This window comes from Gossypium arboreum, chromosome 9, assembly GCF_025698485.1.
Source record: "Gossypium arboreum isolate Shixiya-1 chromosome 9, ASM2569848v2, whole genome shotgun sequence".
NCBI classification, from domain to species: domain Eukaryota; kingdom Viridiplantae; phylum Streptophyta; class Magnoliopsida; order Malvales; family Malvaceae; genus Gossypium; species Gossypium arboreum.
In genome coordinates, this window is record NC_069078.1 from 83,953,502 (window position 1) to 83,979,887 (window position 26,386).

Sequence of the window (26,386 nt, forward strand, 5' to 3'; positions counted from 1 at the left end):
ACACAATTATGCTTTAATTTTTTTAATATTCCTTAGAGCACATAATTTTTAAAGAGAATGATAAAAATAGAAATACAATATAAATATATGAATTTCTTAAATAAAATAAGTATTATAGCAATTTTAAAGGAAAAAAGATACATGAATGAATTATTATTTTATCTACTGTTCGTGAAAATTTTTAACTCTACATATAGATTTAGTTGAATAATACTTGTCTGTTTTGATTAACTTTTATTTTTTAATATTACTTAAGGACACATGGCAATATTTTACCTTTACTTGTAGAATTTTTGAAACTCTATTTGCAAAGAACCAAACAATTTTCCTTTATTTAAATTATATATATTTGACATAAGTTTTTTAAAGTTCAGAATTAAATTATATATTTTATGATAGTAAAAATGTAATCATTTTAATAGCTTATATCTTTCTAATTTTAAAAATTAAATCAAAATTTTATAATTTTGAAGGATCAAAGTGTAATTTATTCATATATTAATTTAAAATTTATAAATATAAATGGGCTAAAAGTCAAAATTTTTATTTCAAGGGGTTGAGGCAGAGGGAAGCTAGGGGGCGGCTTTGGCCCTCCTAAAAATGAAAATTTTTAGTTTAGTCCTTCCAGAAATAATAAAATTAACAAATAATTTATAATAAAATTACACTTTACCCCTTAAATATGAAAAACATATATTTAATCCCTTAAAAATAATAAAATTATAAATTAATATATAGTACATTTACATCTCTTAAAAATTTTAGAATTCAATTCCACTAATAATTTGTGTTATATAAATTTTTATATATGAATATATCATTATCGTGTTCGTGTTCGTGTTCGTGTTGGTGTTTTCTACATCATGTTTCATGTCTCGTTAATTAAATTTTCATGTTATGTTGGTTTGTTTCCAATATTCATGATGCGTGGGTTTGTTTGATTCGATTTTATTTGATTTTTACATGTTTTTCCAATTGATTTGCGATTTTTCATGTCTAAACTGGATAATGAAAATTAATCGACAATTAATATTACATACCCTAATCCACCCGAATATGAAGAAAAAATCGTTGAATTTAATTAATATTCCAATCCAACCTAAAATGAGAGCAAATAGTTGGATTTAATTAATATACTATAGTCGTTTTATTATTAAACTAGTGACTAGTGTTACGAGATTAGAATTTTTGTCTGTAAATCTCACCGTTTTAGGTGATAGGTTTTAATTCATGACCCGTGACACTAAATTGAAGATAAGCGTATACTTATATTATGGGGAAAATAAAACATATTATCTTTCAACTTAACAAAAATCTCTAAACAACAACGTATTTATTTAACTTACAAAAAATCAAAATTTATTTAAATTAACGATTATCTCATACATCAAATTAGTATCACACGTCATACATTTAAATATTATAAAAAATATAATACATAAAATTTAAATTAAAGGTTAAGAAGTAACCCATGAAAAATTAAAGGCTTCCATTCTATTAACAATCGACAGTTAAAACCCTAATCTCATCTTATTAGTAAAAAAGAAATTTATTAATAGTTAAAGTAATTATTTTGTAATTTTTATAATTGGATGATGAAAATAAAATTTATTACTAATTGGATGACTAGTAGTGTAATTTACCCAGAAAACTTTTAGGGGGAGAAATAGAAGAATCTCATTTTTAGTGTTGATAAAAACTGCATCTCTTTACTGGTCCTAAATCTCATCTTAAAACCCTAATCTTCAAACACAAAATCCCCAAAAACCAAAGATCTCAAAGCCAAATACTTCCACAACTTGAGCTAAGATGCCGAACCTCGAATGTCGAATGTACGAAGCCAAGTATCCGGAGGTGGATATGGCGGTGATGATACAAGTAAAGAACATCGCCGACATGGGTGCGTACGTTTCGCTCCTTGAATACAACAACATCGAAGGCATGATCTTGTTCTCGGAGCTCTCCCGCCGTCGGATTCGTAGCGTCAGCAGTCTAATCAAGGTCGGACGAACCGAGCCCGTCATGGTCCTACGTGTCGACAAGGAAAAGGGTTACATCGATTTGAGTAAGAGGAGAGTTAGCGAGGAAGATATTCAAGCTTGTGAAGAAAGGTATAATAAGAGTAAACTTGTTCACTCTATCATGCGACATGTTGCCGAGACTTTGGATATCGATTTGGAGGTAAATTTTTTTATCCTTTTTGTTTTCACTCATTGAAACTGAGGGAATAATTTGTTTGCTATGTTTGGTTTATGGGACTTAATAGTTTCTTTCATTTGGATATGAAGAATTTTTTAGAGATTAGAAATGGTTTATGGGTAATGAATTGGAAGTAAATTTGGGTTTTTTGGTTGATTGAAGTGATTTGGTAACTATTTTACTGGCTTTTGTTTTAAGTTTTGGTTCTGGGTTTTCTTTTGCTGAGTGATAATACGGGATACTTGTTAATTGTCTACGTATTAGTGTTCACGAACGGAATTATGTGTTTTTATAGAAGAAACAGAATGACTAAAATGATTTGATGATTTCCTTGGTGTAGTTTTAGTTTAAAATGTGGTAATTTGGTTATTTTCAGATTCGTTTTTACCTAAGTTTAATATGAAACCAGTTACTTCATTAAAAAATAGTGAGAATTCAATGATTAAGGTGAAGATTTTGATTCATGTGAGGTGAGTGCAATGAGGAGAAGTGAGCATCTTTATGTTGGCCAATGATAGAAGGCATTTCTATTGTCAACTTGCAACTCGCTAACACTTATCATGTGCGACAGGAATTGTACATTAAAATTGGTTGGCCTCTATACCGGAAATATGGTCATGCTTTTGAGGTATGAAGCTACGCCTTATTTTGAAGTGTCATTTTCTCTCTTATCGCTGTCTTAATTTTTATGTTTTCAGGCTTTCAAAATCATTGTGACCGATCCTGATTCTGTCTTGAACACTCTCACCTGTGAAGTAAAAAAACCCGGCCCTGATGGGCAAGAGGTAAATTTTCAGTTTGTGAGATGCATGGAACTATATTTTTTCCAGCTGATTTATGTCTTTAACAATTTCTCTCTTTAGGTGACTGAAGTGGTTCCTGCTGTGACGGAGGAAGTCAAAGATGCTTTGGTGAAAAACATTAGGAGAAGAATGACCCCACAACCTTTGAAGATTCGGGCTGATATTGAAATGAAATGTTTCCAGTTTGATGGCGTTCTTCACATCAAGGTCTTATTTTCCGAAATTCTCTGCCTCTGACTATATGTGCTTTGTTGTTGGTTTATAGATATTTCTTGTCGAATTTGCAGGAGGCCATGCGCAAAGCTGAGGCTGCTGGGAATGATGATTGTCCTGTTAAAATCAAGCTTGTTGCTCCTCCACTTTATGTTCTTACCACTCAAACTCTTGACAAGGTCAGCTTAATGACCTTTTTCATCTAATGTGCCTCTGAAGTTTGAACTCATGGCTTTTAGTTTTGGAAGCATTTGCACGCCATGCTTTTATGAAATTTTCTTCTGTTAATCTTGTTGAACACTGTCTAAGATTATTTGCCCAGCTGAAGTTATCATCTTCTCAACTTGTTTACTTCATATTCATGTATTGATATTTACATTGCATATTTTCGTTTCTGATTGACATATTTGTTTTTGTTTATGTTATTCTTTCTTGTATTTGTCAGGAGCAAGGTATAACTATCCTCAGTAAAGCAATTGCAGCTTGCACTGAAGCAATAGAGCATCACAAGGGTAAACTTGTTGTCAAGGAGCAGCCTAGAGCCGTGAGTGCCCATCCTTTAAGTTCCAATTTAGTTGCTCTCTCTGTTTTAATTCTCCAGTTCCATTTATTTCAGTCTCAATGCATCGATGTGTTAACTTGAAAATTTCAACCTTTCTCTTGAGAGTCTCACATGGTGCACTGTTTTAGGTGAGCGAACGGGATGATAAACTGCTGGCTGAGCACATGGCTAAGTTGCGGAACGATAATGAAGAGGTGAGTGGAGATGAAGATAGCGAAGAAGAGGAAGACACAGGCATGGGTGAAGTTGATGTTGAGAATGCAGGTCATGGGATAATGGAATAGCGGTGCTTCTTCATACAGGGAGAAGGATAATTATCAATTTTGTTTTGACCAAAACTTATTTCAATTGGCCTCATCTCATGGATAGTTGTAAACCTCTGAGGAAAGTATTTTGTTTTGTTGAGTTGGGATTTCTAATTTACGGTATATTTAAGCAAAGTTTAATGGAGTATACAGATGGATGACCTATCGGTTCTCTAGTATTAAATATCTCAAGACGGTGGTGTTGTGGTTGAGTTCCTTCTGTTGGATTTTTCTTTTCTTTTTTTTGTGAATTTGAATAATGCAAATTCGGATGATGTTTATATTCGAGTATTATAAATTTATAATTAATGTGTAGATATTAGCATTCCAATATGCATTATCAGTATTTAAGTTTATAATTTATCTTTTTGTGCAAATGCAAAAGTTGATAAAATTAATTTGATTTATGATTTAAATATTTGACATCAAATAGATTTAATATATTATTTAAATATTCGATAAATAGTATTTATTTAATTTAAATTTAAATAATAATAATTGGATTAATGCTCAAATCTTAGATGTTATAAAAACACAATATTTACATAAAAACAAACGCAATATTTAATACGATTAAACAACTTACCAATTGAAGAAAAAGGAAATTATAATGTAATCTTGATTTTGCAAAATACTGAAACCGATCCTCCTATAATTGTATCAATTGGTTTTATAATCTTAATCGATCTAACATGAATAGAATCGATTGATTAATCGACTGATATTATATATATATATCTATTATATATTTAAAACAATTAATAAATAACATATAAATCAGTTAAGTTGATTGATTTAATTTTAAATTTTAATAATTGATAGCCGACTAACAAAACCATCTTAGATGAGACTATAACCAATTTATGAGAAAACTGAATTAACTGAAACCAACAACTAGATGGTCAATTAAATTGATTTTAACCAACTCCTGCTCTCTCATACAAAACGGGTTTAATCTTCTATGGGTTTATCTATAAATGTCAAAACCCTATAAAATGTTCAAATATGGCCAAATGTATTGGAGTCGGTTCAAATAAGAGTTTATTTGGTTTGGATCAAGTTATATTGCATTGTTTATATACTATATATACATCATTTTCTACAATCAAACATTTTTTCCAAAATGACATTAAAGGTATCAGGGTTCTTATTAAGCGTAAAAAATACAAACCTACTATTACCAAAGACAAACTATTTACAGACCTAGGCTTGCCGAATACAATACACCTGTTAACTTACATCACGATACATTTTTCTTTAGATTTTGTCTCTTGCCTTGACGATGAAGACGAAGAGCTCCTTCCACTGTTTTGTGACGCCTGCAAAATCTCACTTCCGTTATTCGAATTTTTCATTTTCTTAAAAGTAGCCATATTCGACATTTGTGTCCACACATAGGCATGCGAGTAACAGGATATCAATATACTCATGCTGGATACTTGTACATCCAAAACTCACAGCTAAGCCTGGATGCTGTCATTTACAACTAAATATTCCACAAGGTAACAATTAACTCAATCTATGGATTTAACACAGAAACGCTAACAGGACAAGCTTGATGGTCTAATCCGGCGTAAGCATCTAATGAAGTTCCACCAAAGTCACATACTCTGCCGTTCAGGCAGGCAACCAGTATATCATCAGTCTTGAGTCTAAGCCATGAATTCATTTAGGTGTTAATCAAAAAGACTAATTAAGGTTGTATTTGCTCCACTGAAAACAAGTTTTGAAAAATATTTCTGAATTGATGACAACCATACTTCATTTAGGTACTAATAGAATCAGTGATCAGATCCTAAGATGAATGTTATTTAAGAATATCTAGAAGGAAGAGGGAACACAATACCTTTGGACCTGTTACTAATCTTGTAGCACCTACAATCGGTGGCGGCTGCACATTCTGACGCTGCGGCTGTTGTTCATACTCTTCTTGCTGTAAAGCTATTGCAAGCTGTAAATCCGAGCTGCAATGATAACATCACACATTAATAACTGTCATCCCTGAGCATAATAAGAACCAATGAAAATGGTTTTAGAAAATTTAGAACATTCAGAAAATATTGAAAAGATTGTTTTAACTTGACCACTATTCCAAATAAATAATTATTAGAAGCATCAATATTTCAGAAATATTTTCTGATGGATGTCTAAATCCACCGAATAATTGCATCCAAGAATTAGGCAGTACAAATTAATACAAATACAGACAACTGAAGGGAAGGATAATTACATTTCATCCGATCTTGCATGCGCTGAACCATCAATGCCAGCAATGTAGTCCTGCATCGCGTAAATCATAGTTAAGGTTCATTAAAATCAATCAAACCAACCGTCAAAATTCGCTTGCCAAAGGGGAAAAAACTTTCTCGCGGAAGGGAAACACGTACAGCAGTTGCATTTTGTTCATCCCAAGTACCAGTGGCATGACTATCCACCTTGAATTCCTTGAAGTTTCCAGTCATAAAAAGAGTGTCTCCGTTGACCTGAAAATGAGTTAAATATTGGATATCAAACTTAAAAAAAGAATCAATAACAAAAACAACATAGGATTACGATTTAAAAGATTGAAATTTTAAATTTAAGATTTTTAACAAAATGTTTCTCATTGAAAAAACATTTTTATTACAAAGTTAAAAGGGACAAAAAAACAATAAAAAAATATAACAAATGGAACACCAGAGACCACAAAACCTCCAATTTAAAACCATGGCTACTGTAGATTTTTGTTTCCTTAATCTAGATGATTTCCATTTCTTCATAATGCCAAAGCAAAAGGCATTTAATTATCCCAGTTAAACATCATGACATAAGAACCATGATGCAGTGGCCACTGGTCTACTGGTTAAGGATATTTTGTTAGTTAAAGACTTTAAAATTAACAACAATGTAAGTAATCTACCTCACCATATTTACTACAATTATAACTAACACTCAAATTTCAACAAAGTAATTGTTGGTAGAAAAGAGTACAAGGTAACAAAGCCTTACCTCATTTAGTTTCTCCCAAACCAAATCTGGTTGATTCAGATAGCCTTGGTCAGTAGCTAAAAGATAAAGCTCACCATCATACTGCAAATAAAATGAGATTCAATGGATGAAGAGATTGGAGTTGAGAGAACAAAGAAAACTGGTTCTCAAATTCGTTTATTAATTTAGTGAGTTGCTCAAGTGTTACAAGCATCGTTGGCAGTTCACAGACAGCTACAGGCACAATTCACAGAAAAAGTGGTTCCAACTTCTAACCTTAAACATCGTGCTGAAATGATTGTTGCGAAAGAAAACACAGAGCTCACGTTCTTTAAGACCATCTTGTAAGCAAAAAAGCCTGCAAAAATATATTAATAATCACTCAATTACGACCACATACCATGAAGATATAACAATGTGATAAACTCAACAGTACTTTAGATCTTTAAACAGCCAAAAAGCTACTCAACATACCCATAAAAGGTCAATTGATTGGCATTGTTCTTCAAGAAGTTTGCAATTAGTTCACCTAAATAGCATTAAGAAAATGAAAGGTAGGTTATTTTGAATGAGTGCATGAAAATAGTAAGAACAAAGGAGTGCACTTTGCTTTAAAAGAAAAGACTTCTTTAAGAATTTAAAAATTGAACTTAACCGGATAAGAAAATATTTTAATTTCCATTTATGATAATTCTTGAGGAAGCAACAAGCAACTAACAGAAGTAATGAAAATGGAGCTCAAGCTACGGAAGAAAGATAATACATGCTTTACAAGGATATAGAGTTGCATTTCCTGTGAGGTGAACCACTAACCTTGTTGTGGAGTAATTTCTTCTTTGGACCTCACAGTACAGACCTCTACAGAAATGTTGTCAGCTTGCTTTGCAAGAATAACCTCACCTTCGTAGATAGGTTCCCGGTTCTCATATGTAGTTACTGAATCTAATATGCAATCTTCTCCTTCATATATAGGCTCACTTCCATCGAGACTAGAACTAAAAGCTTCTAGCACATCAGCATTATGTATTCTGTCACTAGACGAATCTGAACCAGCTTTTTGTAGGGAGATAGATGATACTTCTGTTGGGTCAAACCCATTTATGTTACCCGGAATGTAATGAGCATCGGTAGCAGAAGTGGATTGAATCTCAATGTTTTCACCCCCTTGTGAATTTTCAGTGTTGTTTCCATCTATAGGTGCAGTATCCTCTGCAAGAGAAATAGGAACTGCACCTTCAATCTGGAGCAAATCATCAGCACTACTCACCTTAACAGCCATATTCTCAACTGCATCATTGGAAAGGGTACCATCTCCAGATTTAACATAAGAAGAATTCTGATTAATCCCATCAGTCTTTGGGGATACTTCCCCTCTGAGGGTCTCAAAACATGCTTTACTACAACTACCATTTCTCAAGGAACAGCAATCATCTGAGAAGTAAGGTTCATGCAGGGGCATGCTCTCATTTCCAATACTTCTGTCCCCCTCTTGTGCATCTACAGAAACAAGGTTCTTTGAACATGATCTTTCAGCTAAACTGCCAGAACCACCAACAGAGGTCGGTGTTTTAGCCTCTGATAATTTCAAGACTCTCAATAGCTCTGCTTCCTCCTCAAGGTCCCCTTTTCTTAATATTTGCTGATCTGAAGCAGAACGAGGAGACTCATCAAAAGATCTGGTTTTTGACAGGCTAGGAGAGGGAACTCCTAAAGTTGCAGTAGTAGCAGCAGCAAAATCCACACAATCTTCAGAATTATTTTTGTGTGAAACCTCCATATTTCGTGTTTCCAGTGCAACAAGCTCCTCCATAATTGCATTGTAGGATTTTGACCCAATAGCACTAGCAGTTTCATAGTCCTGCCACATGTGCACCGTGGAAAAAAAAAAGGTCAAATCCTGGCCCAATTGATATGTATTGCATGTATACAAAACCTTGTAAACCTGAAACCTAGAACTATAGGGAAGACAGTTGGACATCTCTGAACAATAACAGAACCAGTAATATAAATGCTAATTAGAAACAAAGCGGTATATACTGTACACCAATTTAATGCATACAATCTAACAAATGATCATAATGTTTAATAACATAGTGGGCATCATCAGAAATTGCATGCCTTGACCAACAATCTCCAACAATAAACATAAAAAACAACCATACCAGTTCTGTTCAAAGCATTAAACTTACTTTTAAGAAAACATTAAACTAAAATATTTCCCTTGATAACATGACTTTACTGAATCTTAATTATTCTACCAAGAAAGCAAGCTAATGGTCCCACCAGCCCATTCAATCATGTTCCAACTAAAACCATCACTAAATGTGATAGTAGTCAAACTACAAAATCCTCTCTGAGCCACATTTTCGATCAAACAACCAAAACAGCACTGGTTGTTGAATCCACAATCATATTTACGTTACACATCTATACTGGGATTGGTTCTATCTCAAACTTTAGAAATTTGATACGAGTCAGAATCTGAGCTCCAATGCAAATTACTTCATAAAATGAATGTCTATCCAAAATGGTCATATACTCTACACGCACCCTTGTTAACTACAAAGAGATATCAGTCCATTAATGCTACCAGAGTCAAATACCTAGCTATGTCATCTCAAGGAGGTAAACAGCCGAGCCAGTTGAAAACAAATTTTCCTTACCTAAGGGTTAGTGTGTTTATCTTGAAGAGTTAGGTCAGTATTTACCTCAGCAGCCCTTAATGGTTTCAAAATTGGAAGTTAAACACCATATAGCAGAACTATAGTCATATAAGAACCTATACATTCTTCGGCACATTGCTTCAACTATTGCACCCCCAATGCTATAAAGAGCATACCTGGGGATCAACTATCCAACCATGATAGAGGGGAATATCAAGCAGATCAAATATGGCACACTCTGGAGTGAACTCAAAATCATCTATTCTGCAAGTTGTACACAATAATTCACTAAAGGCTGCAGAAAGAGACAAATTGCCAGAGAAAAAAAAGAGAGAGAAAGAAAGGAAAAAGCTAACCTCCTGAATTTGATATTTACATCAATCCCTGTAGCAAGACGTGGAAGTAAATCAATTGCATCTGCAATATTCTGCTGCTGATTTTCAACAAAACCTTCATCTTTATTCTACATGCCAAAATGATTCATCAGTATCATGTACTATACCATTACCAGCAACAAGCAGATGATTTGAGCTATGCTGCTCCAACTCTTTATTTTGCTTGAAGTACCCATGTCTGACACATATTCCGACATGGATACAGAGATATCACCCTCAAAAGACATGGAAAGACTTATAAAAGTAGTGGACACCAGTGTCAGATACATACCCGACACTTGACACCCGAGTTCAAGTAAAGATAGGATGCAAGCATAAGAAGAGGAAAGAAATTACATTGACATTACTGTTGGAATCAATGAGGCGCTCGGCCACCAGTGAAAGCAATTTCTCCTGTGAAACTTCTGCTATATCAGGGCTAAGGTTCAAATTGTTCCTTAAAAGGAGAACATTACCTGTCACAACCCCCCCCCCCCAAACAAAAAAAAAAAAGAGCTCATTTTAAATAACTTAAATTAGCTCCACTTTTAATCTCCATAAAAAAGGGAAAAAAAAAAAAAATCACAATATGGATCAATTAGAAATTTTGTCATGTTTCTAAACCTTATCCATTTTCTTCTTTCATTCATGCTCTAAGGTCTAAAACGATAAACCCTAACATAGCCAAACATTAGAAATGTTCAAAAGAGGGATACTTGATCACTTCCAAAAACCAATCAATAGAAAAGTGAATAAAAATTCTTCAGCTTCTTTTTACTAAAGTTAGAAACCAAAGATTAAATAAATAAATAAATAAACTAAACTAAACTAAACTAAACTAAACTAAACTAAAGAACATTCAATCCGAATATCCTGAGCAACGATACACCGGTAACAGACGAAGAAAAGAACAAAACGCAAAACCCTAGAAATGGGAAGAGAGAAAGAGGGAAGTTACAGATAGCGAGGAGAGGGCAAGGTCCATTGTCGTTTTGGAGAATAATAGGCGTGGTACGACCTAAGAACTGAATTGTCTTAGTCTTATGCATGCATCCTTTAATCCCTTCTTGCTTTTGTTGTTCTTGATTCTGTCCTTCTCGTATTGCTGCTGCTTCTACTACTTGTTTTTCCTTGGAAAGCGACGATGAAAAGTCACCGTCGGCAGCAACACCGGTCATTTCTTCTTTTGCTTTAAAACAATTTGATAACAGAGGATAATATTTACTAATGAAACCAAGGCAACAATTATATATATATATATCGTTAACGCACTTTCTTATTCTTCTAGAGAGGTTCTGAACTTTTTAGAGAGAAATCACAAGAAAGAGACAAAAACAATTTGGCCGGCAATAATAAACCCCCAAATATTAAATTTTTATGAGTATACTTAAAATATAATTGAGACTATAAAATTTTCGCATGCTTGGTTAAACTGAAAGTTTTTAATATATATATATATATATATATATATATATGTGGGTTATGAAGTTTTGAGCATTCACATTAGAGTTTTACCATGCATTACAATCTCTAATTCTTCAATTCCATTCTATTTTTCTGATTTTTCGTTAATTCGGAATAGTAATCTTTTCCAAAACCAACAGTCTGTGAGCCTAATTTCCAGAAAAAAGCAAATCAATACACTACTTTCAGGCTTATTATTGTTTTTGGCTTAATGTTAAATTTAGTTCAGACTGTCGAATTTTAATTATTGACATAGTAGTTGGCATGGAAATTTGTATTTCTTGATTATATTTTTTTCCTTAAATTTTATGAAATATACCCGATGTGGATTGTGGCGTTACTGTTAGTTTAGTTAAATCTTTTTCGTCCAAACCTGGTCGAGTGCTCAAGTGTTAAAATTAAGAATGTATTTGGTTGAATAAAAAATAAAATAAAATTTGAACCTCGAAAAGAAAATAGAAGATATTTTTATTTTCTACTATAATGCATGAATGCCCATATAAATGGTAAGATTGCATGGTTTGGTGGAGCAGTTAAAATTCTTGCGCCACAATAACTGATTGTTATCTACAAGGTTTAGTACTCGATGTTAAACATTTTAAAATCATAAATTGATACTTATTTTAAGTGAAAAATAAATGCTTTCTTCAAATAACTGTGTGCCTTTCAAATATAAGTAATCTCATAAAAAATGAAATGTATCCATATCCCGCATTTACTTACATCTAAATCCCACTAACTTACAACTTACTTTTAATTTACAGTGGAAGGGAAGGGAGCTGCTACCAACAATTAATAGCATCTCCCCCAACTCTATTTTAACCAAAAAGAAAATTGGGATTAAAAAACAATGAGTTGCAAGAAACTAGCAATAAATTAGCTCTTGCACCTGTTGCTATTTCTTTCAATGCTTTTGTGGTAGGTTTGCTTCACAATTTGATATTTCGGAGCATTCCACTATATTTCTCATGACCAAGTCTGATCATCCAGAACTCGAGTATGCTGTCCACTCAATTTTCCTTGACGCACTCAACGAATTGTGGTTCTTCCAAACGATGATGCTCCAATTTCACTATCCGTGTTCTGCATTAAAGATCATTGTGCACGATAGGCACACCGGCAATCAGTGAAAAGTTTGAATTAAACAGTCCTAAAAAGAAACTAGCTTTTTTATCAAGAAAATGTTAATTATCTGCACTCCAAACAAATGGAAAGAGAAAATATATTTTCTTTCTATTTTTCTACTCAGCTTTTGTGCAATAATAAAACTAATGTCCGACTAAAACAGTACCAAAGGGAAGACTAAACAATTTGCGAGAATATAAAGATGTTCAGATATCCTGTAATCCAAGTGTGATTACCTGGGATTTTGGGGACGGGAAAACGTTCCAAAATCTTAGTGTCTCATCTCCAGCTCCAGTAACTATCGTCTGTAAGAGAGGGGAAGAAGAAACCATTTCAGCCATGGCAAATCAAGAGAAAATAAAAATTCTAGAATTTGTTCTATATTTCATCTATTATGTTTAGAAACCAAGGGAAACTATAAAGTGTGGGAAGTTGAGCTACCTGTCCATCAGGTGAGATTGCAAGATAAAGAACTCTGTATGTGTGACCCGTAAGAGTAGCCAGCTGCATTAGTAGAAAATTTTCAAAGGGGAAAAGTAGATGATGAGAGATTGTCATCATATTATATATATACTTAGAACACTGTTTTCCCAAACTATGTATACCTTCGACATGGTGGGGTATCTCCAGACGATTATTTGGTTTTGAGAGTATCCATGAGTGCTGACGAGTTCATTGACATTCTTAGACCACACAAGATTGCATACCTGCCATACATAAAGTTGAAATTAGAATTGTCGAGAATTTGTAACTCTAGAACTAAGAATCGCCACCAAGGCATAGTCTCTGTTAATCTATAATAAAATGCTGTCATTGTACACAATCCAATAACTTATAGAACTTAAAATTAAATGTGTAGATTAAAAAAATTTAATCACTAATTATCTTCTTATTATTGGTAAGGCTACTGTGACAGTGTGATCCATTATTTCAAACTAGTTGGAGAAAGATCAACTAAAGCAATGCAGTTAAGGAAGAAACTTTATGCACCAAAAAGTCCATTCAACGCACATTTAAAGCCAATCTTAAATGGGCACTATACGATAGGGAAGAAAAATAATCACCTGACTGCCAGTGTCCATGCAGCTCAAGTGTGTGTTAGTGGTTGTATTCCAGAATCGAATACATCGATCAGCTGTACCACCTCCAGATGCAAGAAGGCCATGCAAATGAGGAGACCATGCGATTGCTTTTACAGCAGCGGTATGTTCACAGTATTTCAGGACAGGTTGAGTGGAAAGTTGATTCCAAACAAAAAGCTGCATATGGATGAAATTTGCCACTCAATCAGTTAAAAGGCTATATTAAGCATCTGAATAAATTAGACATGCAAAGAACCGCCATTATGTACTTTGTTGTCATTTCCGCCTGATGCTAGTTCACGGTTATCATAAGACCACTTCAGTCCACAAACCTACACAATGACAAATAGAGCTTCAGGCTGAGTTTTAGAACACGAGCATAGCATGAATGAACATTTTTCAAATACAAGCATGAGACAATGAATCCATGACAAAAAACAGGAGTATAACCTCGGACTTGTGACCAGAGAGTTTACTAGCAAAATCATCTGGAGCACGTATATCTCTTTGAAGAATGCTCTTGTCACGACTACCAGAAGATAACAGAGAAGAGCTCCAAGCTAAAGCCCCAACGCGTAATCGATGCCCCTCCATTGTTCTTACCCTCTGGCAGCGAGAAGCATCCCAAATCTACAAAGTGATAGCCATTAACTAACTACAGTATCCTACAAGCATAAATACAGGAAGTTGAATCTAGACAAGGTTAGAAGATTCAATGCGAAGGCAATAAATGAGCAAAGATGACCTAAGAAAATGTCCACTGCAGGGAAGAAAGGTTGGACACCTTATATAACCATGGTGGAAGTATTAGGTTACTGACTTGCATCAATGTTCATTAAAGCCCGTTGATTCAAAGAAATTATGAAGAATCAGACCAAAATTTTCGTATTTCCGAGTAGAAAAATTCTTAGAAATTAAAGAATATATTTTTGCTAAATGAGTTGGTTATAACGAGATTTTGATATGGTAATAAATGGAATGAAGTTTCAGTCTCAAATTATCAAAGTTGCCTCACAAAGGTACCCATGCTTTCATTTAACGAGACCACTAAACAGTCTTCTAGTTTCTCATTGGCCTGAATCCATAAACCATGTATGGAAGCTTTCGCTTTAGGTTCATTTCTGACAAATGAAGCAGATTCCAACTAAGTTTCAGGCTTTTCTACCCTCCTATTTATCCAAAAATGGTCTATAAAATTTAAGTTTTCTAAGCTACATTGTAAAAGGAAGCTATTACACTTGATTGCAACTTGACTATGACGCGTTAGCTTGATAATCCCATAAAGGCAACCAACATATAGAAGCATCAGTGAACTCAATAACAATTCCAAAGAGAACAAAATGAAAAATTTTCAGCTAAATCAAATGAATGAAAATAATTATATACTCTTAATATTTTTCAGATTAGGCAATACATGTTTTTGCGACACAAAGCTTTCTCGCTTTGCACGCTTTCAGTCTCTGCCTTTCATACTTTAAAAGCATTATTATGCTAGCTAAGAACTATTGCCTTGATTCTTAATTATAATTACTTGGGCTCAGGCATTATCGAATGCATAATGACACTAACTAATTGAAACAGCCTAAGATAAAACTAACACATCCAGAATCGGAATGCAAGCCGACACTTAGACAAACGTAATATATTGGCAACCGATGATGCTGACTCTTGATTTACACTGATGTCCTACACTCGTCCAGACATGGACATAGGAATATCATCCTCCAAGAAATTCAAATATATGGAAATATTAGGAAAACTTGAAAATGCTCATATCTGTCACTAACATTAACATCCAAGTCCGAGTAACATAGTTGGCAATAATAAAGACTTTTATCAACTAATAGTAACAAAAATAAAATCAAACCTCAACTTCCCCGTCGCTAGTCCCAACTGCGAGATGAGTTCCACGTTGAGCCCAACTAACCGAACAAACACTATCATCAATCCCCAGATCGCACAGCTTTGTCACCTTACTACTACAAGCATTCCACAAATAAACACAATTCCCCAACCCCACCGCCAACACATTATTCGAAGACCAATCCACCAAATTCAAATAAAAATCATCTTGCAATGCAGGTGCATCCAAAACCTACAAAACCAGAATAACAAACATTAACCCTGAAAAGAAGTTTTTCAAATTTCAACCAAATTTACCACAAAAAGCCTAAAAAACTCACCTTGTAAGGTGACCTGGGAACTTTCCTAGGAGCTTTAACGGGGCTATGGCTAATCCCCGGGACCGAGTCATCGAGCCCAAAAGGAGAAAGCGAGTGTAACGACCGTTTAGTTTCAGTTTTATACCGGAAAATATTCCGGCAAGCCGGAGCGTCCAACGAGTCCTTCTTGTCGGGCGTATCGGGACCGAAAAGAGCGGCGCGTAAAAGGCTGTTATAAGTACCGGAACCGTCTTCTTTTCCTTCGGTTGAAGTGGGAGAATTGGAGATGTCGAAAAGGGCGAAATTGGAGCCGGATCTGCTAGGGATGAACCTATCGGAGTAAATTGTGCGCGATGGAGAGCGGTTGTAGCTGGAGTTGATCATCCGGTTGATGTGCATTGTCCGAGACGGAAGGTTTTCGAGGTGGAAGGAAGAGTCGGACATTGTGGTCGGGACGTTGAGACTTGGAGTTGAAGGAACAGATTGATTGCGTTGATTGCTTAGCGTAGGATCGTCCATAGATGATAACTATGATTTTGTGGGGTTGATCACTTGATAATCAGGGAAACCCTAATGATTGAGAGGTTGAAGATGAGTTCTTTGCTTTTGTTTTTGAGTTTTTCTTTTGCGATGACGGAAAACGTTATCACCGTTATAATTTTGCGCGAAAAGTAGGGATTGGCTGTGGACGAATACATGGACAGAAGGTTAGGATTACGAGAATCGTATTTCTCTTTGAAAAATTTTATTTAGGCTGAATTATAAAATAGACCCTCAACAAAAAATCGAAAAATCAATTGAACTCTAATGACTCAATTAGACCAAATTTACCCCTTAAATTTTAGGGTAAATTGAAAAAATAATTATTTTTATTTTCCTTAAATTACATTTTAGTCACTTATGTTTGAAATGTTACGTTTTGGTCGTTTACGTTATCATTTTGTTACGAAGTGGTCATTCTACCGTTAAGCTCCATTCCTCCCTAATAGCGGTCCTACGTGATAGTCCAAATGAGTTTTAAATGCCAACTTAGATGTCCTATATGGCAGTCCAAATTAAATTTATTTAATTAAAAACTTATTTTCATGCTAGCAACTAGACATCCAAGTTGGCATTTAAAATCCATTTGGACTGCCACTAAGACTTTTGTTAGGGAGTTAACAGAGTTTAACGGTAGAATGACTACTTTATAACAAAACGATAACTTAACATTTTAAAACATAAATGACTAAAATATAATCTGAAACAAACAAAAATGATTGTTTTTATACTTTACCCTAAATTTTAACTATACTATACGAAATATATTTAACCATTTTATTTATTTAAAACACCAATCAAAATAAATGGGTGAAAAAAAGAGTGCATCCCACAATCATCCATTTATATAATTAATTATCAGTACATTGTCAACATTAAACAAAGCAAATCTACCTAAATAATGAGTCGGTTGATTATCAACTAATGCATGCAAAAACAAAATACCTTTAAACTCTCAAGATACAGATTTAATAATTCTAACTAATTATTATAGATTTTCTTTGGTACATTAAAGTGGATGGTGAGCTTTAATAGTTTTTTTTTAAGTACATTAAACCAAAAAACTTTGTGCTTATATATAAATATTATAGATTTTCTTTTATAATTATATATAAATTTAAGAGATTTCTTAGGGTATTCAATTAGTATATATATATATATATTATATTTACAATAAATTGATGCCATCTGCTTAAGGATGGCAACTGTGCTGTACTGACTTACTGTACTGGTGCTAGTGGACTTACAGAGCTGTAAAGAGTACTATCTTGACTGGTAAAAAGAAAGCGTCTGATCAGATCTATCAAGAGATAGTGGTTCGCCCTCACTTCGATCGCCTAAGCAAGGACTAGGCTGTCGAGTGAGGCCCTCGAGCCGAATTTTTTTACCGAGTTCCCTCTCGGCTGACACGCTGCTCAGGATCAGCGCAAACGGTGGTGAAGCTGCGATTTCACTACGATCTTGTACAGTCTGAACTCGTAACCCGCCATCTTTGGGGCATGAGTCGTCAGATCTTGCCCAGGCAAAGGAGCGATCGACACTCAGTATTAAGTCAAGATATACGTTGCTCATGACAATTAGGACAAGCTTCTTTGAAGCCTTAATACCATTCAGAGGGTGAGGATGTTGGATTGTATATATGTGCACAAAATCTAATGAATGAGGCATCATTCTAACTTTTGTCTTTCCCATAGGTACGATGAATTTGTGGAATCTACGCTACACCACCTCAGCTCTTGGGTTTTCTTCCTGCCCTGAATGGTGGTCTGATCTTGGACATGCTGGAACGCTATAAATGCTTCTGCTTTTAAGGAATCAATATGAGCCCAATTCAGGTGTGGAAGCTTGTTAGATCCATGCATAATGAATTCAAGGCCCAAGGATTAATCAAGATCAACATCTAGAGACCTTTTAAGGAAAATCAGACATAGCCAGCCAACACCCAAATTGCCTTGTGGCTTGGTTTTGAATTAATTAAGTGAAATGATTGACAATTGGCGGTTGTTGAAATCAGTTAATCGCTCTAAACAGTTGTTGCGGTGTTCTTTTGGAGGTTCATGTTATCTTACTTGACATTAGCTTTTTAATTTCATCATGTACTGTAAGAAGGAAATAGCTTAGAGAACCACAAAAAAAAGGAATGTCTGACTAATTAGCTCTCTACCTTGTTGAAAAAAAGTACAAATTTCAATTTGTTTAAATATAATATACACACACGCCAGTGTTGTTGCTCATAAGAACATGTGGCCACCACCAACAAGTTTCAACCCTAAACAAAACTTAAATTCGAAGGCTGTTCGCCTCATGATTGTGTTTGACCCACAGGTGACAACCGTGATTTCAGCCAACAGCTTCTCAACCACTAGTACAATATTATATTTTCTTTTTCCACATTTTTTATTGGAGATATAACAACATTTTCTATACCATGTCTTCGATAATATGAATTATGACGAAAAGGAACAAGGAAAAAGCAGTACCCAAAGTTTTCTTGCTTTGTTGATGTGATCTCTAATCTTTAAACCTAAGAAATTGTTCAACGTAGAGAGCAAAGTGTTCAGAAACAGATCCCAGAATTAGCATTGTCATGTTCCAAGACATGGAACCTATCAACATTTTTGTAAGCAGTTGATGGATATGATATACTTAATAAAGATTGAAAGATTTGGGTAATACAAGAGAAAGAATGATCATACATTTAAAGAGAATCAAATAACTAAGGTTTCAAGAAGGATGATGAGGTATGTACTGATATTCGATTGTGGGCGTTGTTCGAGTGACAGAAGCTGTTGGAGCTCTGAAATGTCCAACCATGGATACCTGAAGAGCTTCCTCTTCATATGCTCTCCTTTCCATTTCCTCCATTCTTGCTTTCTTCTTCACCTTAATAAACATTGCCACCAAAAGCAACCCCAAGAGGATAGCACCCAATGCAGCTCCGATCGAGCTTCCGACCACCAGTTTCCACCTGCTTATCTTCTTCCTCACAGGCATCAAGGGCGGCGACTCGACCACCAAACCGAAATGGCCATCCCTTGTTGCAAAACAAACATTGGGTGACACTTGGTTTTTCAATGTAACTTTGCCATCCCCTTCGAAACCAGCACACAATGGCCTCATTGATGATCTATTCATGTTGGAAGCCATTGTAATGTTGCTGAAATCTATTTTAATTGGCTTTTCCCTTGCAAGAATCCCAAGCTGAAAAGGGCTACCAAAATTCACATCACTGCCTGCATTATAAGCTAAAAGGCCCAACACAGGTGACACAAGCTGGTAACCTGATAGATCATAGTTTGCATAATACATGGATGACCAATTATAGCCCAAGGTTTGTCTCACCACAATGACTCTCTCAGCACAACGCTGAACAATCACACCAATTCCCAAATGAAATTCCTTAACTTTTGCACCATATCTTCGGAGACTCCCACATCGAAACCTTGCAGTATCGACTTCGATGCCGGATAAGTTTGCAGGTAAATGTACAGCGTGTAAAGTACCTGTTTTGAAATGCCTGTCAAAGGACTTTACTGTGTAGTCCCTAATGAGAAGATCAAGAAGGCGAGCTGATCTGATCCCATCAGCTTTGGTTGAGGGCAATGATGCCAATGAAAGGATTATCAATATTAGAAAGAAAGGAGAGCCCATGAGAAGGGCTAAGCGTTATGTTGGCTAGCTAGAAACTGGTGTATTGAAGGAACTTGATTTCTTTGTGAAGTTGCAAAGAGAAAAATATGATGTGTTTTGGGAGAAAGTTTATAGATGATAGAGGCTTTGAATTGAAGAGAAAGGAAGTCCTGGTAAAAACGGATAAGAAAGTTCTTGTTTTTCCTTTCATAATGGGGGGTCTTGAATGATGTGAGAACATCAGGCATTTTTTATCTGCAGTTTTCTCCAATGGCTTCAATTTCAATATCAGTTTGCCGCAGTGGTGAATGTAAATGAGGAGTCTTGGAGTTTATCATCTGCACAGTAAAATTGACCCAATACTATATGATTCTCAAGTGGGATTTTGGAGTTTAAAGCAAGCAAAAGGCACTTGTGTTAATTAATTCCTTTGAATTTGCCTAAAAGCTTGTGGAAAATGAAGCTTCTTTTTGGCTGTGGCATTTACAAAAAAAGAGAACTTTGACAAGCTAGGCCAGGGGAGGATTAAGGTTGGGAGAAATGATGACCCTTTTGTATCATTTGGGGGCTCAGTACTCAATTTGTTTTGTCTTTAACATGTTCTCCACTTTAATCAAGTTTGTGGGTCTCTTGTAGCTTAAACCATATGGCATCCCATCCTTTCCTTTCCCTTCCCATCACATTTCTTTTTATCCCTTTTGAGTTGGTCCACATGCATATACATGTAGAATAAAGGGAAAAGAAATAGCAGCATAAGAGTCAAAATCATAATGATCCCTAATATTTTTCTTATCCCAAGCTAAGCCATATAACATCCCTTCGCAGTTCTCTTATCCCTTTGAGTTGGTCCACATATATACGTCTTGAAATAAAATAGAAAGATATATAATTTGTGCTTATTATGAAGCACAGTCTCTTTCGATTCAAAAATTATGTTCAACTAGTTGATGTAAGATTGTTTTTTTTTTCCAACAGTACAGAACTATAGTAGAGCTGTTCCGAACTAAGGTTGAATTTCAAGAAAAAGGGAAAGCCGAGAAAACAAGAACAGTGAAATAACCAAAAGGAAGAGAAGATAATAATTGTCCAGGCAATTCTGAAGTAGTTGTTTAATGGAAGTTCACATCTGTCTTGTAAGTTGACCCTACATTCCAATTTTCAGGTGCAACATTCCAAGCTATGATGGTTTCCTTGGTTGAATATGAAGTAAGCTTGAAAGAAAGTGATTGGTCACCAAGTGCGGCAAATGCCTGAAACGAAGCTCCCCAGTTATGGCTCATGCTAATCCACCCTGTTTTGCTTCCTTTGACCCACATGTTTGCAATGTCACCACCTCCTCCTACGTTCATCACATACACCAATAACCAATACCCATTGCCTTGGAATGAAAATCTAACCCCTCCTGGCCTCTCACAAGGTACCCTAAAAGGATTTAAACACATATTTCAACCGGTTCATGTAATCACTTTTAAGAGATCGAAGATGTTGTGTACCTTCGGTACATGACGGGGACAATGCCACTTTCCATGTTGCGATTTTCATGAAAGCAGGCTTGGACATGTCGAAATGGGCTCGAGGAGGGTTGCACCAGCCGCCATTGTTGGAGTCTTGGGCCCAGTTTGGAGGGCAAATGTTGGTTGCTGTCACTGTGGTGGATGGAACCCCAGAGTAGCACCAAGGTGAGTCAACACACTTTATTTGGTAACAAGTCCCACAAGCAAAGCCACAATGTTGTGCTTAGTGCAGCAGTGTCTGTACCATAACCATTGCTGAACAAATCCCCGTACCCACAAGCTCCTCCTATAAGCTCCGCAATAATAGAAAAAGATGATCGAAGATAATTGCAGATATTAATATTCGAATTTTAAACCTGCAATATATCATTTTAAAGATGAAACGGATATACAATATAAAAAAAAATCGAAAAGTACCCATTGTTTGAGAGGCAGATTCATCGCCATAAAAGGTGGCATGGGCAGCAGCCCAAGGGCTTGATTGGAAAACCGGAACCGCAACCGCAAGGGAAGGTTTGCTGATGATGGCAAAGGTTGCAAGTGTCATAAACAATAACTTAAAGCTCCATGAAGTAAAAGAGGCCATGGTGAGACAAATGAGAACAATGCCTATTTACGAACATATGTTTTCCTTTATATTTATATATATATATATATGTATATATTATAGTTTTGCAAACTACCAAACTGCAGGAGAAGATTAAATTAAACAACTTGAAAGCCATCGTGACATTCACGAAGATAAAATTCCCTAAAGTCAAACTCAAATGTTTTAGAAAATGGGTGCAATGCTTCTTCCGTTAGATTATTATGAACGTGCTTGCACCTTTTTATTTTTCCCTTTTAATTGAATCAGATTGATAAGAAATCTTTAATGTGACAAATGTAATAGTTGTTCACTTCATTCTTTAATTACGTGATCGAGTAATGAAAAAGTCTTCAATCACGAACCAAAATTTAATGATTCGGGCGATTTTCGGTTCAGCCCTAAAGTATGGATTGCTTATCTTCAATTGATTAAAGATTTTACTAGGGCCTTCGTGGCTAAAAGACGAACCCTTTCCAGTTCCATGTATCATATTCTTTTTACTCAGTAAATCAAATTCAAATATCCTAATGTTTGATCTGATTAGCTGACAAAATCAATGTTTTTTTTTTTAATTTTCAATTACTGAAAAATCATAATTCAAATTCAAACTTAAGCATAAATAATCAAATCAAGAATCAAATGAAAATTAGGTTTATTTTGGCAAAGTTTGACGATGAGAGCCAATGTTGTTTTTACTAATGTGAAGAAGCTTACGTGAACCTAATGGATTGAGTTCAAACAGACTTTTCTATTATTATTTGGAATTAAGTTAAACTTTAAAGGCTAAACTTGGTCCAACATTAAGCGATGAATTAACAATGGAGCTCAAAACCAAACTTCCTACTGCAGTTTTACACGTCTATTACAGGCTAAATATTTAAACTCGATTTCTACGACAATTGGTGCCCATGATTCTATGATCTTAAAACCACTGATTGAATTACGAACAAACAGAAGCCGGTAATGATTGACGTTAGCTGGTTAAGATTATTGTGGTAATAATCCTTCTTTCTTGGCCATTTCATAGATTGCGATTGCCATGAGTGCCTTTGCATCAGGTGTCGTGTGCCAGAGTTTCTCATATGGAACTACACGAACCTTGATCAGCTCACCGTGTTTGACACAACCCGTTTCTTTTCCTTCAAGCTGTGTGATAATGTTTTTATCAACACGCCCTCTGTACAGAAATAGCCCAAGTTCTTCATCACAGCCTCCCTAACATGGAAAAGACGAGAAATAATAATCATAAACCTAAGCTGAATCAAGTCATGACATGACTAAATGTCCTGAAAAAGGACTATCGGAACCTTTGAGGATTTGGAACTGTAATGCAAAGATTCCAAGCAAATAGTGCACATCATGGATCCATAATTAGATAATCAAAGTTATACGCAGTTAATTACGGAAAGAACACTCATCAGCACTGCCAACATACCGGAGAAGGAAAAACTTTGAATCCAGTAGATGGATCAAGGAACGCAGAGAGGTCAACCATGTCTTCTAGTTTCAATCGAATACCAATCTCCTCCTCAACCTATCAGTTTCAACGCATTAAGAAATCATTTATATAACAGAGGAAAAGAAGAACAGGTAAAAAGAAGCTAATCCTATGGAGTTTTTAACAAAATGTTATGTCAAAAATAGTAAGTTGTCTCAACTGAAAGGCAGACATCAGCATATCTGTAAAGATAACAAAGGCTGGAGTATAATCTATAAGAAAAACCAGCAAAGTGGAGAAATGGTCTCATAGCAGAGACTTGGATATGGAAGAGTAACGACTTAGACATCAAGAGGAAACGAGATGGCTGGAAAAGTAAATTCCAGTTCATTAGTATACAATTCTTGACATAAAAAAGTGGTAAATTTCATAAACTAAAGTGAATCATTTTACAAACTTTATAGACATGTATAATATGTGTTTGGGTTTGTGCATGTGCTGCAAAGAGAAACGGGAAGAGAGAGAGAGAGAGCAGACCTCACGAACTGCAGTGCCAACAAAATCACCCTTGTCATCATCCAACATTCCAGCAGGCAATTCGAGTAAAACCCTCCCAGTGGGGACCCTCACCTTAGATAAGAATGAGGAACTCATTAGCTTTGGACGAAGTATATATATTTAAATAGCCAGCTTCAAAAGCCGATCTCTCCTCTGCTCAATTGTATTATCATACTTGATAGACAAACTGCTAAGAAGAACAATTATACTAAAACATTTCTCTACCTGTTCGGTGAGAACAGCATATGTCGTGCCCTCAGACTCCAAAAGAATTAGCACAGTTACAGCTGGTCCTCGTGCAAATACTATACCTGGAACCTTAAGCATGTTTTAGTTCATAAGAAAAGACATTCAACAACTGCATGAATAATTACAACAAATGCTCCAAGCTGGAATTAATAATCAATTCCAACATCAAGCAGTTTCACATGTTTAGAAAGCTATTAAGGAAGATGATCAAATACCTTCTTTCCCGTTCCTTTATCGATAATATCAGCTTTGAATTTGAGGAAGCCGATTCGCTTTCCAAACATATCAACTCCCTGTTATCAAAGAAAACAATCAATCTAAACTTCTGTCATCAAAGGAAAAACGTAAGTACTAAAGGAGATATTTGACATTTCCTTGTAAGATTAGCAAGTCCAAAATTTGCATAAAACCCACTGCAACATCCACCAGACACAGCTTCCTATAATTTATTTAAGTAACAATTCTTCCATGATTTTCAGTATGAGAATGATAAAAACAAGTAAAAGTAAAACAAAAAACACCCAAACCAAAAGATGCAATGATCAATGCAAGTATTATAGACGGATAGATACCTGAATAAGCACTTGAGTTAAAGTCATGTTCCCATTAGCCAAAATCCCATTGTCACACTCCAGATTCTTTAACCATTGTCTAAACAAAGATGACTCAATAGCGGCCCTGTAAAATTCACGTTCGTGAATGATCAAACAATGGGTACTTACCAATTTCGAAATATCAAAGAACTAAAACCAGAAAAGAAAAAAAAGGCGACTCACCTGAACTCGGAATCGGACAGGCCAGGGGCGGCAAGGACTTGGACAGGTTGACCGAGTTGAGTGGGCAAGGAGATGGAGTGAGTCAGGGAAGTTGATGGCGTGGCGGACATTCTGGAGCAGAAGGGTTTGGGTGTTGTGTGACGGTGAAGAAGCTGAGCGAGAGGAAAGGAAACGACAAGTCGCTTTGGGAGGGCGAAAGCAGACAGAGGCATCGGAGACCGGAGAAGATGAGTCATGCTTTTGCCTATCTCTGTCCACATTCCAGATTCCTCTAGGCTTCTAGTTTAATGTTTTTTAAGGGTAAAGTACATGATCGGTCCCCGAACTTAAAAAAATTACCATATGATTTATCGATTCCTTATATTTTGATCATCGTTAATAGTTTGACGAAAATCTCACCTGGCAACAAAATTAGCCGTTAAAGCACACGTGGAATCCATATTATTTTCTCAAAGTATAAATTAGTAGACTTTTTTACTATTTGACCCCTTAATTTACTAGACATTTTGAATATTTGACCATCTTTCTCTTTCATTCCACCTTTCCTCTTTTTTCTCTCGCTTCCACCACCACTATCGGTTCCAGCAGCAGCGTCGCCTGTTCGCCACTCATGCCGAATCCGAGATTGGCGCTCAGTTCTTCTTCATTAGTTTGAATGTTTCTTCGAAAACGACAATTAAATGATATGAGAAGATTGTTGCATTTTTTCAATGCCTTGAGCTTTGTTTTTATGGAAGAAGCAATCACTTGGCGAGCTCCAAGTATTTGTCACAGCCAACCTATCCTATCCTACTAAACGTTTTCTTGATCTCAGCCATCAAATTCCTAACTAAATAACATTGACTTTCGCATCGTTTGCCTCCATAAAGGGATATGATAAGCAAGATTTTTATTTTAATCCCATTGGGGCTTTTTGCTACTTTTAGATCCATTCAAAGTCTTTCATTTCCTACCCTTTCTTAGATTGTGTTCTCATTTGAATATAAGGAAGTTGCTTCAGCCTTCATGAACTACGAGCTGGTTGATGACAAATGGATGTTTTTCAGGTCTTTGACTCAGCTTATCTCACAAATGGGTTCAACCGTTTGGTTATTTTTGTTGGCTAATATCGTAGCAGCTGCAATTCATCTTGATGATAATAAGCCCAGATTCACCGATTTGCATACAGTTGGT

At 35.4% G+C, this 26,386-nt stretch overlaps 4 protein-coding genes and 1 pseudogene across 4 annotated transcripts; 1 reads left to right on the plus strand and 4 right to left on the minus strand.

The window, feature by feature from the left end:
* Positions 1 to 1,641: 1,641 nt before the first annotated feature.
* On the plus strand, positions 1,642 to 4,413 carry LOC108454033 (eukaryotic translation initiation factor 2 subunit alpha homolog). Its single transcript, XM_017752328.2, has 7 exons — positions 1,642 to 2,181; positions 2,771 to 2,827; positions 2,898 to 2,984; positions 3,063 to 3,209; positions 3,290 to 3,394; positions 3,661 to 3,759; positions 3,906 to 4,413. Exons 1-7 carry the CDS (start codon positions 1,810 to 1,812, stop codon positions 4,059 to 4,061), a joined length of 1,023 nt encoding a protein of 340 aa, XP_017607817.1. The 5' UTR covers positions 1,642 to 1,809; the 3' UTR covers positions 4,062 to 4,413.
* A 709-nt stretch (positions 4,414 to 5,122) lies between these two features.
* LOC108455459 (uncharacterized) lies at positions 5,123 to 11,521 on the minus strand. The gene is made up of 12 exons (XM_017754013.2): positions 11,045 to 11,521; positions 10,444 to 10,562; positions 10,069 to 10,175; positions 9,889 to 9,976; positions 7,863 to 8,907; positions 7,524 to 7,578; positions 7,326 to 7,407; positions 7,071 to 7,151; positions 6,470 to 6,565; positions 6,313 to 6,362; positions 5,929 to 6,046; positions 5,123 to 5,401 (listed from the first exon to the last, which is right to left on the minus strand). Exons 1-12 carry the CDS (start codon positions 11,262 to 11,264, stop codon positions 5,318 to 5,320), a joined length of 2,145 nt encoding a protein of 714 aa, XP_017609502.2. The 5' UTR covers positions 11,265 to 11,521; the 3' UTR covers positions 5,123 to 5,317.
* A 671-nt stretch (positions 11,522 to 12,192) lies between these two features.
* LOC108454565 (protein FIZZY-RELATED 2) lies at positions 12,193 to 18,239 on the minus strand. The gene is made up of 10 exons (XM_017753066.2): positions 17,707 to 18,239; positions 15,941 to 16,601; positions 15,625 to 15,852; positions 14,208 to 14,387; positions 14,027 to 14,089; positions 13,740 to 13,934; positions 13,281 to 13,382; positions 13,117 to 13,179; positions 12,912 to 12,980; positions 12,193 to 12,633 (listed from the first exon to the last, which is right to left on the minus strand). The coding sequence occupies exons 2-10, from the start codon at positions 16,436 to 16,438 to the stop codon at positions 12,580 to 12,582; spliced, it is 1,452 nt and encodes a 483-aa protein (XP_017608555.1). The 5' UTR covers positions 16,439 to 16,601; positions 17,707 to 18,239; the 3' UTR covers positions 12,193 to 12,579.
* An 835-nt stretch (positions 18,240 to 19,074) lies between these two features.
* On the minus strand, positions 19,075 to 20,609 carry LOC108456265 (uncharacterized). The gene has a single exon (XM_017754862.2). The coding sequence runs from the start codon at positions 20,108 to 20,110 to the stop codon at positions 19,184 to 19,186; it is 927 nt and encodes a 308-aa protein (XP_017610351.1). The 5' UTR covers positions 20,111 to 20,609; the 3' UTR covers positions 19,075 to 19,183.
* A 589-nt stretch (positions 20,610 to 21,198) lies between these two features.
* On the minus strand, positions 21,199 to 25,558 carry LOC108455458 (expansin-A18-like; annotated as a pseudogene).
* Between the last annotated feature and the right edge of the window lie 828 nt (positions 25,559 to 26,386).